Below are 20,782 nucleotides of genomic sequence, written 5' to 3'. Positions count from 1 at the left end.
ACTTTGGTATTTTCCTAGTTTTAAAAATGTAATTGAAAAGGGGTGATAGCATCTGACTCCACTCCTTGGGGTCTGCTTGCAGGACTTTGATGGGTATTTGGTCAGGGCCTGAGGCGCCAGTGCTTTTTGCTTTTCGAATATGCTTTGCTATAGAGAATGCTGAGGTGTTTATAATCGGGGAATTATTCTTTTCCATGGTGTTATCGGCGTCCTTTTCATCAGGATTGGTTGGGTTTGCCTTATATAATTCACTCAAGTAAATTTCCCAATCATACGGTGGGACCGGAATTGCTTGAAGTTTCTTTTTTGTTCCAGTTATTTTAGCGATTAGGGACCAATATTCTCTCTGATTATATTTTTTTGCGGCTAATTGGATATCCACCCAATTACGGTCTTGCAACGTTCTTTTGTAGCTGTGCTTCTCTCTTCTTCTTTGATTTTTTAATTTATTGATTTCTGCCTGAATTGATGGAGAATAATTCAAATATTGAGCTCGTATAAGTTTATTGAGTGTTTTAGCAGTAGGCGTATTCCAGTTTTTATTTTTGTTGTTCTTTTTATTATTTACTGATGATACCTGTTGTAATTTATCTAGAAGAGCACATTTAAGTTTATTAACTATGTATTCAAAATTTGTTATTGGATCATCTGAATTTGTTTTTGTTAGAAGTTGAGTATGTGTAATCAGGGCGGATATGTTGTCCAGAGTTGATGAGTTCCAAAAAATCCGCCTCTGATCTGCTTTTACCAAGATTGTGCTATTATAGAATATAATCTGTTTTGTAGAGGAATGGTTGGCCATCCAAAGAGTGGATAGATGTATAAGTGCGTGATCACTCTCATCGATGAAGTTGGAATGCAAATACGTAACTGTCTCCAATAATTCCATGCCACAGATTATGTAGTCGATAATTGAGAAGGTTCCGTTTCCTCGTCTAGTGTACGATGCCGGTATATCTCCTTCTACATTGCCATTCAAGATTGTCCCATTGAGATTTGGTAGTAGTGATAATAGCAATTTGCCTCTTTTGTCTGAGTTTATTCCTTTGGGAAATTTTGGAATGGATATTTCCAGTGATTCTTCTTTATATAGGTTTGCCCACTTTCTAATTTCACAGTTAGAGATTTTTCCATTAAGATCTCCCACGATTATATATGATAGAGATATTCGATCTTCTATTATCTGAGAGATTGTTTCCATAATATCCGCAAATAGGGCGTCTTGGTTAGTGCCAGGTGGGGCATATACATTAAAAAGCAGGATTGCCTTAAGTGGAGCTGTGATGTGTGTTCTTAATGATACCTTAATGCATTGAAGATTATCGGAGTTAGTCTCCACGATCTTTTGAGCCCATAACTAATCCTCCCTAAGTAGGATTGCCAATCCACCCTTTGCATGGCCTCGATTGGTTGCTTTTGCAGGAATATCATAAACATAGTAGCCTTTATGGGAGAAAGATTTTGTTGCCCAGGTTTCCTGTAGAATCAAGATGTCGGGTTGATTTATGGTAGCTTCAATCATTTTATTCTTTGTTTTTCCAGCCATATTCCACGAGGTAATCTTCAAGCCTTTGTTAAACAGTAAGTTGTTGGCAGTTAATGTTTTTGTTACTGTTTAGTATCTCCGAGACCCAAGCCCAAGATTTTATATTTTTTTCGACCTCCTTTACTTCTAGGTCTTTGCACCAGACTACCCTTTCACCATTATCCACCTTGATTTTCAGGGTATCCTTCCCTTAAAGAGTCGATCTTGATCTTGAATCTTCTAGTACAATAGTATTTTTGTAATGATTTTTTGATTGCGTGCTAAAATTTTGCGTGCTAAAATTTGGCCCAAAAGGACCATTGGGCCTTTTATTAGATTTATTTTCCTCCGGATCAGGTATTTCAATTACGTCATAGCCGCATTTATGAAGTATCTCTTTTTCACTAAGAATAATCCCAGGGAGAACTGATGACCAAAAAGATACCATCGCTATTTTGTTATTTTCTTTTTTAGGGAAGATCACCAGATCTATTTCTTTGCTGGTCAGAGATTGTAGAGGCAATATTTGTTGGAGAAGATTGATTATCCTTCCTCTATTGAGTGGCACGTTATCGATTGGAAAAAGTTCTTCAAATTGTAAAAATTTAGATGTTTTCGCTTCCCCACATAAGGATATCTTATAATCATCTTCTCCTTTTCCTTTGTTTCTATGCCCTATTTCTGAAAATAATATGGATGGAAGGTATTCATCAGCTCTTGGATTCAATGATTGTACTTTCTGCGTGATTTTTCTGTCACTGTTTGCCTCTTGTTTGATAATATTAAGGATTGTAATTTCATCTTGTCTCTCACACATTTTTCGAGGTGTACTAGGTTTTTGAAATTTGAGCTTACGAGTTTTCTTTTTATTAATTCTTCTTATAGGCTTTCTTTTCCTTTTATTCCTTCCTTCTTCCCGGATTTCTGTTTTTTTAGAGGTTATTTCTCCTTGATCAGCATCAAGAATGTGTTTAGTGGTGTTATCCTGGTCACCCTTGTCAAAATCAGATTTATGCGAATCCGTTTTTATGGTAGATTTCGAAAAAATAGAGTACTGTTTAGCAACTTTTGGAGGTTCTTCTCTGAAGAGTTTCTTTAGGGAGTATATTGTGGAATCCTTATCGAGTTCCAGATTTTCCTTTATTGGTTTTCCCATTTTTTCTATTTCTGATGTTTGAGTACTAAAGTCACGTTTTGTTTGTATCTGTGTACTTTTGTTGATTTTAATTGAATTATTCTTTTGCAATTGCGTCGCATCAGATGTTTGTTGTTGTTTCATTGCTTCGGCTGTTTCTTTTTTCTTTTTCTCCTCTACTAAAAACTTTAGTATACCGATTTGTACATCTAAAGTTTGATCTGAATTTTCCAGAATATGGCCTAGAAATGAAAGGACCGATTCCAAGATTTCCTGTAGAGAAACAAGAGCCTTTGACATTGGGTTTGCGGAATTAGCGATATTAATATTTTTAAGAAAGAAAGGGTCCAGAGAGGAATCAAGTACAAGATCTTGTTCTAATGATTTTTTCGAAGAACTGTTGGGTAATTTGTCTGGGTCTGACTGTGCTTCTGAGTTATTGACCACTAACTTCAAGTTGATTCCATGAAGAACATCGATACGATCTGGACTCCCTGACCGTTTTTTTGGCGTTGAGGATGTTAAGTGAATCGCATCCTGGTCCAGGGATTGTAATTCCTGTGATGAGCAGATTATCTTTTGATTAGGTTCAAGATCAGTGCCCATTCGCTTCATAAATATTGTACGAGATCTTAATTTTTTGAAACCCATTAGACTTTCGTATGTAATTGTTATTGGGACTTCAGCACAACTCACCGTCTTCCTTTCCGTCAGTCTCAGTATCTTTGTTGTTACACCTACCACACTGGCGATCGAATGTTTTGCTTATCACAAAATTGCCCAGTACTTAATACTGTTTTAATACTTGTGAGGGCGACCGGGGGCGGGGCAGGCAGGGGGCGCTGACAGGATGTCGTCAGGTCTCGCAGGGACTCCTGGAACAGTGAGTCCCTGCAGCGCTACACCCCTGCAGCCTCTCAGCACCGCGGCTGCTGGGCGAATGATCTTTTCCAGGCAGGTGGGGGCAAAACAGCACGCAGCGGCTCCCGCGCAGCGGGAGCGGCAAGTTGTGGTGTAGTCGCCGGCAAAGGCTCCAGTAGAGCGAGCAGGTAGGACGAAGGTTTGTTTTCAGACTCCAAGCGTTTTGCTAGAATATCGCTGACTATTCAGCACAAGCCCCTTTTCTTGGATCAGCCGACCGGGGGCGGGGCAGGCAGGGGGCGCTGACCGGATGTCGTCAGGTCTCGCAGGGACTCCTGGAACAGTGAGTCCCTGCAGCGCTACACCCCTGCAGCCTCTCAGCACCGCGGCAGCTGGACGAATGATCTTTTCCAGGCAGGTGGGGGCAAAACAGCACACAGCGGCTCCCGCGCAGAGGGAGCGGCAAGTTGTGGTGTAGTCGCCGGCAAAGGCTCCAGTAGAGCGAGCAGGTAGGACGAAGGTTTGTTTTCAGACTCCAAGCGTTTTGCTAGAATATCGCTGTTCTATAATCAATAATGGCAGTAGCCTTAAAGAAGGGGATTAGAAATTGGTTTGTGTATTTTTGATAATAGTTGCAAAAAAATAAAAAGTGTAGCATAGATTGATTGCTGCGTGTGCCACAGGGGCAGGGCGTTTGCTCAAGATTGATGATGAAGCCTATAGAGAAGCAAAGTGAGTATTTTAAGGTTCCAGCCCTGAGGCGAAGAGCAAACTTATCTCCCACCGACCTATGTTCTTTAAAATGTAGATGGATGGCGGATGTGATGGGGGGCTGTAAGCATCCACCAAAGAAATGTACCTTACAACTGATGATTTCGAGAGCTCTGTAGCGTCTCTTGTGTTGCTATATTGTTTGTATAGAGCCTCCTGGAGGGTCGTTTTACTTATTCCCTCCAGGTTAGTTGGGTTTAGAAAAATGTTTTCCAAATTCACGCTGCTCAAGCTTTTTCTGACAGCGACAAGCCAAGGTATTCTCCCACCCGTATCACATTTAAGGCAGTCTACTATTATGCCTCTCGTCAGAGTAGCTGCTGAGTTTTGCCAGACTTTTAACCAAAATATGGCGAAACGGGACTTAATATAATGCAGTTTTAATTCCTTATGGCACACAAATTGTGAGGAGGAAATTGGGCCCCCTAAGAGTTTCCGGCAGAACCTATTTTCCTCTCCTTGGATACCTCTTCATTTTGTAAAGCCCCAAACTTCTGCACCAAATGTTGTGGTGGTAATGCACTGTGTTTTATAGATTTTAGTTATAGATAGCACTACATCGGCTTGTTTGGGTTGCGGGAGGCTCAAAATTGAATTAATGGCCTTTGAAAATGTACTTCTACTATGGGCCGCATGGGCTGCCCAAGAGCCATTCTCAGAGAATACTAACCCCAAGTATGGGAAAGTACAAGTGCGTAGCAAGCGTTCTGGACCTGAGGTAATTGAATTCATAAGGTGCTTCTTAGGTCCACAGGTCATTATGAACGTTTTTTTTAAATTAGTGCAAAGGTTTAAGTCAGCCATGAAATCTACGAAACCCCTAACTAAAGTACGTAGTGCATTTGGTGTGCGACCCATTAGAACCACATCATCTGCGTACAATAGGGCGGGGAGTGTATTACCGTTGATTCTCGGGACATCATTGGTGAGTTTGGACAATATGTTGTGTAAATCATTAATATATAGAATAAATAGGAGAGGGGCGAGTACACACCCCTGCCTGACCCCTCTACCAATATTGATGTCCCTTGACACCTCCCCATCCTTATTGATCCTCACCTGTGCCTTCAAATCCCTGTGCAAATAGGCTAAAAAATTAAATAAAACCTCATCCAACCCATATTTTAAAAGAACTGACCACAGGCGTGACCTGTTCACAAAGTCAAAGTCTGAGGTGAGGTCCATAAAAGCCAAGTAAATGGCCGGGCTATGGTATATTTGCCGACAATCAGATTAAGATTTAGGCACTGTTCCACGGTTCCTAATTTACTTCTAAAACCTAGCTGGCACTTATTTAAAATGTGTCCCCCCTCAGCCCAAGACCTAATTTTGTTAAACAGGATCCTCCCAAGAATCTTCAGTGTGTTGTCAATCAGGGAGATCAGTCTGTACCAGCTAGGGTTGGATCGGTCTCCTTTTTAAAAAATCGGAACAATGATGCTGGTAGTCCATTTACTCAGGATAAAAGTGTTTGTTAAATTGTTAAAAACATTAAGTAAAAGGGGTGTCCAGAATTCGGGTTTATGCATGATAAGATCAATAGAAAGCCCATCAGGGCCAGGGGCCTTATTATCCAGGCTATGATGAATGGCGTCCTCAACTTCTGACACGGATATCAAAATCCGCAACACACCCTGGGAGTTTAAAGGGTCCTCGCTCTGGGATGGGGCTGTATAGATCTTGGAAAAATGGGCTTCCCAGACTTCACTAGTTATGTTACAGCTTAAGAGGGTGAGAGTAAGACCTATAGACCTCATATCTTTCTTTTAGGATCTCATCTTTGCGTTGCCTGGCCACCTGTTTGTACTATGCCCTCCGAGACTTAACAAGAGTTACATCCCTTGGTGTTGCTGTGTGTGCTACACGGAGTTCTCAGTTTGTTCGTGAGCAGGCATTGTTAAACCATCTTGGGTTCTGTTTAGTATCTGATGCAGGCCTAGAGATCAATCGTTTAATGCCAGCACATAAATGACTAAAAGCGTAAATTGCCTCTGGGTTAGGATCGCTAGGTGACAGACAAATATCAATGAGTGTTGGGTGTGTTTTATAATTTTTGAAAACAATGTTTTGTTTTCAATGCCTTTCCAAATCACTCTTAGATTATCAGTCGAGGGCACTAGATTACTAGCCCCAGGCTCTTTACCAAAATCTAGTCTCTGGGCAAATCTAATCGTAGTTGAAATTGGGTTATGGTTTCCCTGTACAGTAGATAAAATCTCTGCCTTTAATAAATGGTCTTCAAGTGTGACAGATATAAAAACATAATCAATGGTAGAGGCGCAACCCCGACCCCTGTATGTAGGTATTAAACAATTATCATTGTGACATACAGCCACGATTTCCATCACATTTAGTAAGTTATGATTAGACAAATGATCTAACAATTCTGTCCCCCTTTTGTATGGATGCTCGTAAGCCGAAGGAACAGTAGCTAATTAATTTTCTCTAGGAATCCTGGTGTTAAAGTCACCGCCTAAGCAAATTCCAACTAAACTATAGAACGCATTCTGACTTTGTAAATTGGCAATACAATTAAACAAATTAATAAAATTCATATTTGGTAAGGTTAAAAAGTCATTATTATAAAAATTGATAAAACAACTTGGTGCCTTTGTGTGTAGATCAGGGCTTGAAAGTTATAATTGTTTGTAGGAACAATCTTAGCACTACCACCTGCGGAGATGTTGACCCAGATGGAGAGTCCGCCAGATGGACAGCCTACTTTAGGAGCGGGTACAATGTTATTAAAACATTCAAACCCTTCTAAATATAGATCCCTTGTGGCCCAGGTTTCTTGGAACATGAGGATGTCATATTTTGGACTATATTTACCCAGTCCTCAGAGTTTAATTTAGAGGCCAGCCTGCAACGTTCTAGCTTAGCACATGCAGGTTTGAGTCATGTGGTTCTTGGATGTCAAGCCCCAAGGAATTGGACAGGGAACTAATGGGGGACGGTTTCAGCTAACGCTGGAATGAGCATCAGTCAATCCAGGCTGTCTAAGCCAGACAGGGCGGAAAACCTGTTATGCATTGTATGCGGGGGATGGCAAAGATGTTTGGCTCCGGAGTTGGTTTATAGAAAAAACTTAGGGGCAGTGACCAGATGAGGGTTGGAATTATATTGTTAAGCTCCTGTGTCATCAGAATCGATCTTACTAGTGACGGTCGTCGAAAGTTAATGACAACAGAGTCTCCCTCAATGTTCTTTAATGAGGGTCCGGCCCACCCTACCCTGCGCACCATTATGATATCTCTAATGTTTGCCACCCTAAACTCTTTGTGTTTAACAAGTCAGTCAGCGCTTTTGTTTCACAATTGATCCCAACTTTCAGTCAGATTTTTCTTTGCTACGATTAGGACATAGGGACATGCAGCCGTTGGTAAGCCCTAGAACGTCTCTACTGGCCTCAGCAGACGTTCCGCTATAATGGATTTTGATAGCGGTGATTGTGCTTTGAGTGCTACACCCTGAAGTGGCTTTATTTATGGGATTTACGGTGGCAACATAATTAGCTGGGTGGATATGGGCGTTTGGGTAGCCTGTAGATGATGGTTTATTCTGAGCAGGAATGGCTTTAGGTAGAGGACATTCCTTTTCTTTTCTACACATAACACAGGCACTATTAGGGAGGGGGGCATAGGTCTCGAGGTTTGCCGTTGTTGGTTCGATTTCACTGCACTAGGTGATTGCGCATTGGAGACCCCCCTGTTTGGTGGTTGATTTAAAGATATTAGTATGTGTATTTAACTTATTTCCCAATGACTCCAAACGATCTAAACGTTTCCAAAGGGCAGTGAAATTCTTGTCCACAAGGTCTCTAATACGCTCATATACAGTTTCCACTATGATGTCGATTGAAATGTTGCCAGATCTAGGGCGGGTTGGAGGAGCTGCTGTGAGCTCAGTCTGAGTAAAAGTAGAATGATTTAATGGTTCAAATAAAGTTAAGTTGACAGTCACATCAGCAGTCTCCACAATCGCAATCACTGGGATCGCAGGAGGCACTGTGCCTTGGATCCTTGAACTCAGGGCTGTGTGTTGTTGCTTTAAACGGGAAGGTTGTTTCCTCTTAAGCTGGTCGGTTTAGCCAGTTTTCTTTTCCTTTTTGCCCCTGTAATTACTGGGTTCGGGGAGACATGCATGTCTGGTACAATGTTCTTGTTGCAGACCACTACTAGGTGATCCTCGAAGGCTCCATTGCCCCCATCGCCCTCATTACCCTGGTTATGTTCTATGTTGGAGTCGCCCCCTAGATTTGGTGAATGCCTAGTGGTACTGTTAAATGCATTTGGCGTCGGGGGGGGGGGGCTAGTACAATCCTCTTCTTCCTCCCCTGCCAGAAGGGTGATCCTTGCAGCCGCCAATCCCAAGGACAATCGCCTCTCAGTTAGCTCGATCTCATTTGCGACAATATTAACTGCTCTTTCTAGCATGCTGTCTATGGAGGTAGAGGGGCGGAAGCTTGTTATGATTGTACGTTTCTCCATGTCGTGGTATTTCTACAATCGCCTCAGCACAGCTTAGAAGTTGGAGCCTCTTAAGGGGGTGGCCCTGCCCAGCCTCTTCCAGTCTCTGACGGGCGCACATGGGCCGGCCCTTAACCCGGGCGCGGCCCAGGCACGCCCGCATGTGGCCCGCATTGCGGGAGCCCTGCAGAGTTTTTGAAATGCCTCCTGGTGCGTGATGCGGGCGTCGGGGGCGATGGCGGGCGCAAGGGAGCCTGGGACCTGGAGTCCTGTCCCGCTCCCCCTCCAAACAGTGGCAGCAAGATATCGGGGCTTCCCTTTCCTAAAATATTCCTTCCTTTCTTCTTTATTTACTTTATCTTTGTTTGAGGGCAAAGTAATTGGTCCCCTTTGCTGGACTGGTTGGGTGCCGACCATGGATGCAGAGACTGGCCAGCTACTGGATCATGCTAGGCCACACTCTATCTTGGCCTCTATCTTATATATGAAGTATTGGGCCATTATATATTTAGGATATATGTCCCTATGATGATCCTTCTATATTTAATAATTTTTTAGTACGAAATTGTATATGAAATCTGTGGCTCATATATTTATATTTATTCTTCAAGATATTTATGAAATACTGGGCCATTATATATTTAAGATGTATGTACCTATGCTGATCCCTCTATTAATAATTTTTAGTACAAAATTGTATATGGCATTTTTGGCTAATGTTGCAACATATTTATTCTCCGAGATACATATCTATGTCTTAAATTATATGTCTCTATATTGTATTTGACTATTTGCTTCCCTGTCTGGAAAATAAAAAAAACAAAAACTGGAAAAAACCAAAAAAAAAACTAATCATCACTGGGGGCCATCCTGAGTTTTTGAGCACTATTTCTACTTAGGGGAGGAGGCGCAATTGACACACTTGCAGGCACCTCCCAACCCACGGCCTTCACTACCTGGCCATCACTCTGAGCGCTTCAGCTCATCAGGCGCTAGGCCAGGGCGCAAGGCTTTTCTCGAAATTCCCTGACCTCACAATGAGATGCTGCACAATTTGAATCCTGGGTGTGCAAGGCTAGGTTGCTCTAAAAGCCTGCTTTATAGGAATCCTGCACTGCGCTGGTGATGAGCTCGCAACAGTCATCAATTTTAAACAAACACATAGTCAGCCAATGTTCTGTAAAATGCCTCATTGTCGCATTTTTTTTTTGTCAATGCATAACTTTGTTCCACTTGTGCCAGTTCTAACACCTTAGTAAAGCTGTGCTAAAGTAAAAGTAAGGTTTTAAACTTCTCTCAATATGCCTTGTTAAAGCACACGGCGAAGGAATAAACAATCCATCAGAAGTAATAACTTCCTTAAGAAAGAAAACAATTGTATAATGTTCTAATAGTTACTCCATAGATTGGAATAACTAGTCTAACAATAAACTATGTAAGTTTAGCGGCAAACCATGTGATATAATACCTATCAAGTTACCAAAAAGTAAAAATATACTTATCTGAGAAGGAACAGCTAATAAATGAAGAATATAGATGTGTGACATAGACATATATACTGTGTTGTGATTCCAGAATGGAACATTTTACTTTGTGATGTATTTAAGTACTTTAAAGCGCTTCATGTGAGGCAGCAATAAAGGTTTATGCAGAGTGATAGCCTCCCGTCTTATAATGAATTCTGTAAATCTTGTTTTTATAAAGTTCATCCAGAGTTGCATAGTTCTTTATCACCAAATTATCCATGACTCTGTATTTGGTGGTGAAATTAAAGATCCAGTTACCAAATAGTGGTATTCCTGTATACACAAGAGTGATCTATTTGTTGGCTCTCTCCAATCTTACCCAGAATTCTACAATCCGGCAAGCCACAATTACTATTGCCTCCATTTTATGAGTTCTTAGGAATAGCACCTGTAACTGTTTAACTACACAGACTAAGCTAGTAGTCTCAGATTGTCATCTGTTTACCTAGGCCTATATCATTGTGCTACACAGAAGTAGTGTCTATAAGATGAGGCTATCTGCCACTGTGATCAAACATGAATTTAAATTTATCAGCGTGCATTACTAGTAAAGATGGGTTTCCAATGTGGCAGATTGTCTACATACATATTGCTCTGCAGGCACAAAAAGCAGGCTTAGAAAACTGAGAGGATACCATTCATCGTTGTCATATACAACAATGGCATTATTCCAGTTCCTTTCTACGCTGAACATATCTTACCCTGTATTGCATCTGCACCACATAGCGCTTGGATTTTTGCTAATTGTTTACAGAGTTGACAAAAATATCCTTTATTAATTTCAGCATTTGTGGGATCATGTCCAGATGATCTCTAGCTGTAGATTCTAATTTCTGAACACATGTTGTTGGCTTGTGATGGCCTCTAATTTTGTTATTTTTACTTCCCTTTGTAATGTTTTTAGAAGGCAGTTAACATGCTCAAAGTAGTTTTTTTGTTGGTGATTGCTGAATGACATTTGCTCTCATTTTATTTGTATTCTCTGTCAAGCTATTGAACATGTGTGAGTGAAGTAGTCAGTGTCCTATGAAGTTTAATGAAAACATGTTTTGAATTGAAGACCTGCACGTGACAGATAACAGGAATGGCTGTTTCTCTTCATTTTCTAAACTAACCATACAGAGCGTTCCCAAACCAGGATGCTTACAGGACACCTGTCTTCTTCACCTCAGATTGGCTGAATGAGTACTGGGATGCCATCGCGGTTGATGATTATCGATTTGTCTATATGGGACCCAAGGGCTCGTGGTAAATGCATTTTTGCTGTTTTTTGGGTTGCTAAAGTTGATTACTTCCAGTACCTTTCTGTATTTACAGTGGTAGACTCTTCTCTGAGCTAGGCTAAGATTATGAAATAATAGTACTGTGGTAGAGGTCAGATAATATTACGCAATTTTGGTCTAGATGTATGAACAGTAGTAATAGTGACTAACAAATAGCGCCTTTTTTCACAAATCACTGTTTAGTAATCACTATTACTAATGTACAAAGGGGTTATCTAGCCCTATAACCTAAATAGCAATTCATGGTGAGTCACAAATAGACCTGCCGCTTGAACATTAATGAGGTGGCTTGCAATTGGTGACCCACTAGGATTAACTACCATAACAGGGATGGTGGCCTGCCGGGGTCAGCAGGCCACCATTTCTGTATTTGCTTTTAAATAAAGCAAGATTTTTTTTAAATGCACTCGCTTTCCCTAAAGGACAATGGGATACATATAAAAATAAAAAAGGAAAAGTTTAATTTTTTAAGGGTAGGCAGTGGTCTGCGGGGTTACTACCTGCTCTTAAAAATATATATTTTTTAACATTCTCAAAGGTAAAGAGGTCCTAGGGGGACCCCTTTCTATTTGTGAATGGGTTACCACCAACTTTGAGCTGGTAGTTAAGTGTGAATGTTTTGCGAACAAATTTTGGTCACAAAGCATTCATACAGCCCATTCTGGTTCTGTATTTGGAAGGGATGCACTATACACACCCCTTCCAAGTATCGAATCGGTATGTGTTTGTAATTCCAAAGTGTGATCCGGTGACATGTTACGAAATCACAATTTGTGATTAATACATGGCAACATTTATTTCTGTGACCGGTAATGGCCCGATTCTGCACTTTGGGCCGTTTGCGACTGCAAAATTGCTTTGTACATCTAGCCCTGTCTCTCCAGAATTTAGAAGCATTGTATGTGTGACAGACTGACCACAAACAACTGGAAAGTCCACACTGCTCTGATGTTTTCTTAGTGGTTATACGCCAAATAGTTCTCCTGTCAATAGTATTGAACAGAAGTTATGATTATCGAACTCATTCTGCAAACATGACAATATCAAATATTCACAGTAAAAAATGTTAGAAAAATAATTTCAGTTTTAGAACTAGAAAAGGAATGATTTCAGTGTTTTGAACTGGAAAGAGTTTGAAAATACTATTTAAATGTGGCCTAATAAATGCAGCTTCCTTTCTTAAGTCCTAGTAGGTTGTAGAGACAAGAACAAGGAAGTGTGCTATGTGAAATTGTAGACTTTGTGATGTGACATGAGGATTCTACCAGTTTTAGAAAGAGACACTGCAATTTCAAGCATTATGATGTTTACAATTTACTCTCTATCGCAATCAAAATTGTCCCCTCCTCCCTTAATGCTTTCAGATGAAAATGACCTAACCTGTTTGCCCTTAAACATCTTTGCTCATAAATTCCCAAGTGTTTTTTTTCCAAATAGTCAATGATAGATTTGAGAAGAAAGAAGGTGCATACCACTTATATATAATTTCTGCATACACTTTTTTTTTTAAGTTTGTTTTATGCAAGGAAATACAGCAATGGACAGTCACAAATTTAAAACATACATATAGTTACTGACCAATACAAGAACAAACAATATCTAGATCCAGTCCGCAATTGGGGCCCATATTTTTTCTCCCAAAGCCCTTCTTTTGACACCCTTTAGTCTATACATAGCAGATTCTATATTGTACATAAATAATAATCTTTCCCTCCAATTAAAGAAGGAGGGGGGATCCGGATTAATCCATTCCCTAGTAATGCAGGCTCGGGCAACCGCCATGCTTATAAAAAGAAAACAAGTTAATGATTTGTGTCTTGGGGTGCCCGAGTCTGTACCAATTAGCACCAACTCTGCAGTTAACTTGACGTCAGATTGAAGAACTGCAGCCAAAAAGCTCTCAATTTGTTGAAAAAACTCTCCAAGCTTAGGGCATTGAAAAAACATGTGTACAGAATTGGCTGCGTACAAACCGCAGCGATTACATTTCGTCCCCACTGTCGAACTCCACTTAACAACTTTGCTGGGAGTGTAATAAAGATCATATAAGCACATAAAATGTTGAGATTTCATCATCCCAGTTATTTCTGCATACACTTAAGGATAGGGACACTGCCAATACTGGTGGAGTACACCCCTGTGGTCTGGCAGCCACCATTAACAAACAAAATTTCTTCTTCCAAAATGAAACACTAGCACTCCTCAGTGGATTACTTGCAAGTTATTTTATTGAGCACATCAAATGTTTCTGACATTTTCATGCAGCAGAGCCTTTGTAATAAAAGGTTATTATTTCAAAATGGTGACATACTATTTATAAAACAATTGAAACCATATAACGCTAACACAGACTTCAAATGCAATCATGATGAGTGGTGTGATTGACAAATTGATAAAAAAAAGTCTTGTAGCAGATGTGCATAGCATTTTTAGTTTTTTCGAATGCCCACATAACCCACAGCCAGCAATTAAGTCATGGATTACAATGTGTTTTCCACAATGTACCAAAAAGTATCAGTTAAAATTAAAAAAAAAGCAATAATGTATAGAAATTGGGGATCAATGAAACATATGCATTTTTGAAACATACTATAGTATTGGAGTTTAAGGCCAGATGGCATTTGTGCAACCCCATATTCTGGGTTGGCCATAATGCGGATTCTGTGGATGTGTTTTTAAATAGTGCTTTTAGTACACTGACTTAAAATAGGATGTGAAAAACATTCAGTAGATGAAAGCAAATGTCCTACCATTCTGTATTTCTACATGTATCCTGTTTAAAACATTATCCCACAAGTATACGATGCGAAAAACATTCAATAGATAAAAACAAATGTCCTACCATTCTGTATTTCCACACGTCAACTGATTAAAACACTAGCCCACAAGTATATTGCCAGAGACAGGAATGGCCCTAGAATGCGCCAGTGGAAAGCGTTAGTTGATTTAATTAACTACAGTGTTTGAAACTGGGGTAGGTCGGCACTTATGGAAACATACGAAACTCAGACATTTCGGAAAGCTGAAAGAGTCCAAGGCATAACCCAGAATGCCCTACAAAGGTCAGGCATTGGTTTGAAAAACAATTTCCTCATTTCTCTAATTGAAAGTTCCAGAATTTGTGTGGGGACAACAGAACTCGACCACCCGGTTTTCCCACATTTTTACCAATGAAAACAGTGCATTACAAGTGTGGGGGGGACTATTGTAACTGTAACAGGCCTAGTCTGAGACCATATGAAATTAACAGAGTGTTATTGTGGTCTTCATATGGTATGGGGCTTGGCATGTTCCTGTGCCCTGCAATAGACAAACCCACTGTGAAGAACAGTTTTTATCGGGAGAAGTGTGGATACATTGGATGGTAGGACATTTGCAGTTTGCCTGAAATCCTGAAGTTTTCCATTGCTCAAAAGTGAAGAAATTATGTTTTATTTCTAATGCACACATTTGTAGGAGATTCTGGGTAGTGAAATGTGTTGGGATTCATGCAAGCCCATCTCCATGGATCCCCTCGGTCTTTAGTTTTCATAAATGTATTGCGAAGGTAGGTTCCCCTGGGTTCCAACCCACCCTGGGCACAAATTTTGCCCACATGGAATCTCCCCATGTTGAAATATTCCCTGTTTTACAGTGTGTGGATCCCTGTTCAGATCCTGGAAAAACTCAAATATATATCATACCCCTAGGTACAGAAGACCCAGTGTACCAAAAGTATGTGTCAGGCCTTCACAGGAGTATTATCATGCTTGAGGGATACTGAAGGAAATAACCTTGTTTTGGAGAAAAATGCGACCAAATATCATGTTCAGTGTGTACTTCTGGATGGCTTGTCCGACCAAGGGAGATCTAGGATAAATCGATAGAATATTCAAGGCGTGCACAATATGTATTTGTTATATTTTCATTAGAGTCCTATATCTGAGAAATAAAACAATATGTTATTTTACATTTTTTAAGGAATTTTCTCAACATATCGAGGAAATTCTTTAAAAAAATGGAAATATCACATTGTATGTGTGCATGTTATAGATATACATACACACATATTACTGGCAACAGTAGGTAGTTTTAGTTAGGACGTAGTGTCCATAGGAAGAGAGTTTTTTCATTTGCCAATAACTTTGGCATCATTTGCAGAATCTTCTGAAAGTTTTCAAAACGAATTTGCCCATTACTTCAGCTGCTGTCTTGAAAATGCTGTGTTGATCTGTCAAGGGGCGGTGGGGGTCCAGAAAATGAACGGGGTACCAACACGCTTTTTCTCCATGTTAATTTCTGTAGGAAACTTTAGACATGGCTACAGCTCAAACTGCTGAGTGCAATTACACCAAATTTGGCAGAAAGGTAGCTCTTAGTCCAGATAGCGCAGTGTTTAAAATGGTGTAAATCGGTTCAGTAGTTCCTGAGCAATGTAAAGCTTTCTAAGATATACAACTGAGGCCACGGAGGAGCCGCGACCCCTCCCGATCTTGTACCTGAGATCTGAGTGGCTGTGAACACTTCAAACAGGAAGTGTTGGCAGCCATCTTGTGGCCCGGTTGAGGATGTCCTTGGGTGCCAACTACCCTGCCTGTTCCCTCTAATACGTCCCACACAGCAGGATTGCTGAGATCTGGTGGGAGACCACGCTCCCTTTCTCTACCACTCTGCAAACGCGCCTCCTGGTTCACTACTAGTATTGGGAGCCTACTAGCCCTCCTGTTACCTCCAGTAAGACCGACACAGCTGGATTGCTGAAAGATCGTCAGATGTCCCGCACCCTTTCTCCACCACTCTGCAACACACCTCCTGGAGCACTGCTGCTTGGAGGATCAAGTTCACTTTAGTCCTGAGGCCCTAAGGAGGCAAGGGGACCTCATTCTCCCACCAGCAGTGCGCCAAGAGGTGCTTTTGCAGAGTGGTGGAGAAAGGGGGCGTCACCTGCGACCACCTCTCAGCAATCCCACTGTGTACGGCTTACTGGAGGCAACATGAGGCCCTGTTCGCCGCTAAGAACCCTCAGCAGCCAAGGGGACTTCATCTCCCAACCAGCTGTGCGCCAGAAAGCGCGTTAGCAGAGTAGTGGAGAAAGAAGGCAGGGCAGGGCGTTCGGAGAGTTGCAGCGACTACTAAAAAACCATAGAAATCCATTGAAAAATCGTTATAGTTTGGAATTAGCATTTAAGAACCTTAAAATTCACTGTAAAAAACAAGGGTACAGGGATGTTATAGTTAGGAAAGCAAATTACAAAAACTTTCGAAATTCACTGGAAAAAAGGTTTATAGTTAGGCTCAGCTGTCACTTGTACAAAACCGAAGAAATTTAGCCATTATAGTTAGTGAGCTAACTGTAACTCCAATGCACTGCTTATGACCTCACATTTTACATCACTCATGACATGGTCAGTGACATTGATGAAGACATCTCAAATGACATCACTGATGACATCCTCCACAGAATCTCTGACACACTCACTTACACCCCCATGTAACCTTTCATACACCCACTCCAACTATCACACTATCTTTCTCAAACCCATTCACACACACACATACCAGTACTTACACAGCCAATCACTGATTCATAGATCAATACACACATCCACTCACTCACCCATACACCCACTCACTAATAAAGCCACTGACATATCGACTCGTCCACTCATACAGCCACTCACACACTGAGACATTCACACATAGAGCTACTCACACACCTACTCTCTCACACATACAGTCAGTTACACAACAACTTGCTCACGCTTACAGTTACACCCACCCACTTACTCATACAGATACTAACGCAGACTCACTCACTTATACAGTAACTGACACAAGCACACACTCATACATCCTCTCTCATTATAACTCACTCACCCATACAGTTACTCATATACTCCATCACTCACCCATACTGCCTTTCGCATACCCAGTTACTCATCCATATTCCACTGACACATGCACTCATTCACCAACACAGCCATACACACACTAACTCAACCATACAGCCACTGACTCACCCGTCACCCATGAACACAGAAACTCAGACACCCATAGAGATACTCAGACGACCAGTTACTCCACCATACATTCCTTGAGACACCTAACCACTCACCTATACAGTTAGTCATGCACCCACTGAATCATCCAATCAGGCACTCATACACCCCCTGATTCACCAATACACCTTGGTATATAATTTAACACTCTAAAACACTCTCAGTCACCGGATGATGTTATCAGTGATGTCATTTGAGATGTCATCAGCGATGCCACTGACCATGTCATCAGTAGTGTAATATGTGAGGTCATAAGCAGTGCATTGCGGTGGATGAATTATAGTTAGTTCACTAACTATAACAGCTGAATTTCTCTGGTTTTGTACGAGTGACACCTGAGACTAACTATAACATCCCTGTAACTTTTGTTTTTTCCTAGTGAATATACAATATATTTATATATTTACCTATACATCTTTATATTCAGTGCAATGAGCCATTGGTGTGGGGTTTGTACCCTTACATTGGCCTGAATGTGCAAAATAAAAATAAAATATAATTTGTATCCGTGCACATTAACTTCAAAGATAATCTTTTACAAATGCCTTGAAAGTAAAAGGGTTAATATCTTCAAAAGCTATTTTTGAGTTTCCTTTGGTCACATATTGCATACAGATATCTCTGGCTGTAGATGGATAAAGCTCCCAAATGAAAGCATGTTTCTGGTGAAAACAATTTATCTGTCTCATTCATTTGAAAGTTTTTGTTCTTTTCTGGAATCTTTTTGGTGGCAGTTTGTGATATTGCCCTACAGGACACAGACAACATAAAATGTGTTCCTATTGACCTGAAAACACTTTCGTTGTTTTTTCTAAGTTGTATTTGTTACTTCTTCTCCTTTATTAAACAAAAGAGTGACATATTTATTTTTCTGATACAGGACTCCATTTCATGCTGATGTCTTTCGCTCCTATAGCTGGTCAGCCAATGTTTGTGGGCGAAAGAAATGGCTTCTCTTCCCAGCAGGTCAGGAAGAATACCTGAGAGATTGTCATGGTAACTTGCCATATGATGTCACTGCCCTTGAGCTCCAGCATAGCAGCACTTCCCCAGGATCCTGCCAATCTGGTCAACCCCTTGAAGTGATACAGGAAGCAGGGGAGGTGATCTTTATTCCGAGTGGTTGGCACCATCAGGTTTATAATCTGGTAAGAGGCAAACTGTTAATCAATGAAAACGGTAAACATTTAATCACAGCTAATTGTCTTTTGGTATCTCTATTTCATCCTTAACCACTTGGCTGCTAAGGCTTTTCCCTTCCTGTGCTGAAAAGCTTTGAATCCCATTATACATGACGAGCTCACCTTGTCATGAGCACAGCTCCAGTGTGCCTCATAACGAGCTCACCTTGTCATGAGCATGCAAGAGGTTAAAGCATGACTCATGTCATATAATGTATTTTTCATTTGTCTAGTGTAACTCTAGAGATGTATAGTATTTCCTGTTGTGAAAGGAATTGCTTTGGGAACTAGATGAGCTTCTGTGTTAGGAGAGATTTAGTGGATTGTGGTACCACATTGGGCCGTTGTAGAAGACTTGTAACATCTGATAGTGTGAAGTTACTGCCTCTTTGCTCAAACAGCATTTCTCTCATGTCTCCTTTAGTATAAGCTGTGATTCACATGATGTTTTGCGCTATGCAGACTAAAAAACTGGAAAATATCTGTAGGCAAATCTGTCTTTGATTCAATGAAAGTCATCCCAGTCTACCTAATTTTAGTAGAGTGCTTCTCATAAATCACCAGAGACTTCATAATGAATTTACCTTCAATTTTTATGGCAGTAAGGAAAACTGTCTGTACAGCCAGACACTGACAGCTCATCTCATGTTCCCACCAACCGCCCGAAATACACCGCTATGTCACAAAGCACTCTCCATTCCAAATTCCTTTTGGAGCCACCATTTGCATAAAGACAGTGCCCAACACAACTTACACTTTGTAACACAAATGCACACTGATGTCTTACTAATAATCGAATGTGCTCCATCCAAGTGCCTAATAACTATATGACCATGTTACCTTGCTGCAGGCGATCTAGTCCTCAAAAGAAATAATTGAGGGGAAAGATGGGCAAAGTACGCTCAGATATATCCCTCTATCGCCAGGACCAGCACAATGTATTTGAGAGGGTGATGGTGGCAAAAACCAGGTTTCAAGAGGTAAACGACGTGGTACATGACCTCAAAAAAGGGGCGGAGGAACTCCGCAAGATGTGGAAAATAAAGTTCAACAAAACAACCTCCGCTTTTTCGGATTCCTAGAGGGAATTTGAGGGCACCTCCACAAATGAGTTTCTTACCATTTGGCTGAAGACCGCCTTTCCACCCGACCAATTTTCCACTTGCTTTGTGGTGGGACAGGCCCACAGAGTGCTAAGTAAAATACCTCTCCTGGGAGCCTCCCCATAATCGCAAAGTTATTTTACTCTTAGGTAGGGACATGATCCTGCAAGAGGTATGCCATAAGGAAGATCTGCACCATTATAACTCCAAGATCATGGTGTTCCCCTATTACAGCCACTAAGTTCAACGACAGCGCCGGAGCTTCGACTGTGGGAAAGTAAAGCTACATGCCCTCCAGCTACAGTATATACTGCTGCCGTTCCCAGCTAAGCTGAAAGTTCTACATCAGGTGAAGTCCTTATTTTTCCAGACTCTAGAGGAGGCATGGACTTGGTTGTAGGAGAGTCTTAGGTTTTCGCTATGGCTAAATGAGGGTCCGGACAGCAAACAACCGAAGCTACGCGTGCCAGGCCTAAGACCAGTCAACAGAGGCAACAGAGATGGAGTTGTAAACCTTCTTATTTATTTATTTATTTATTTTTACCATTTATTGAGCGCACTGTTACCGGGCAGGTGTCCTGGCGCTGAATTGATGTGCTTTCTCCATGCGATGTTAGTCCCTATAGATTGAAAAGCCATGTTTTAGTGTTCTTCCTAAATATCATTAGGTCAGTGCTTTGTTTTAGGGGGAGGGGCATCTTATTCCAGATATCAGCTGCTCCGGAGATAAAACTGCGGCCTCCCCATCGAACTTTCCTAATGCGATCAGTCTTGACAAGCCATTTGTTAGATGATCTTAAATGTCGGCCTGGCTTGTACAGCTGGAAGTGTTGTTGAAGGAAAGATGGACCTAGTCCATTCACTGCCTTGAACACTATGCACAACGCTTT

At 41.0% G+C, this 20,782-nt stretch overlaps 1 protein-coding gene across 1 annotated transcript in view; it reads left to right on the top strand.

The window, feature by feature from the left end:
- Positions 1-20,782, top strand: part of JMJD4 (jumonji domain containing 4) — a 176,496-nt gene that overhangs the window by 56,331 nt on the left and 99,383 nt on the right. Inside the window, exons 3-4 of the mRNA XM_078662476.1 lie at positions 11,410-11,535; positions 18,489-18,756. Coding sequence (XP_078518602.1) covers positions 11,410-11,535; positions 18,489-18,756 — 394 coding nt within the window. The remainder of the gene's footprint in view (positions 1-11,409; positions 11,536-18,488; positions 18,757-20,782) is intronic.

The sequence above is a fragment of the Lissotriton helveticus genome, chromosome 10 (assembly GCF_964261635.1).
Source record: "Lissotriton helveticus chromosome 10, aLisHel1.1, whole genome shotgun sequence".
Taxonomy (NCBI): domain Eukaryota; kingdom Metazoa; phylum Chordata; class Amphibia; order Caudata; family Salamandridae; genus Lissotriton; species Lissotriton helveticus.
Note: the sequence above shows the minus strand (reverse complement) of the source record. Positions and strands in the feature narration are given on the sequence as shown.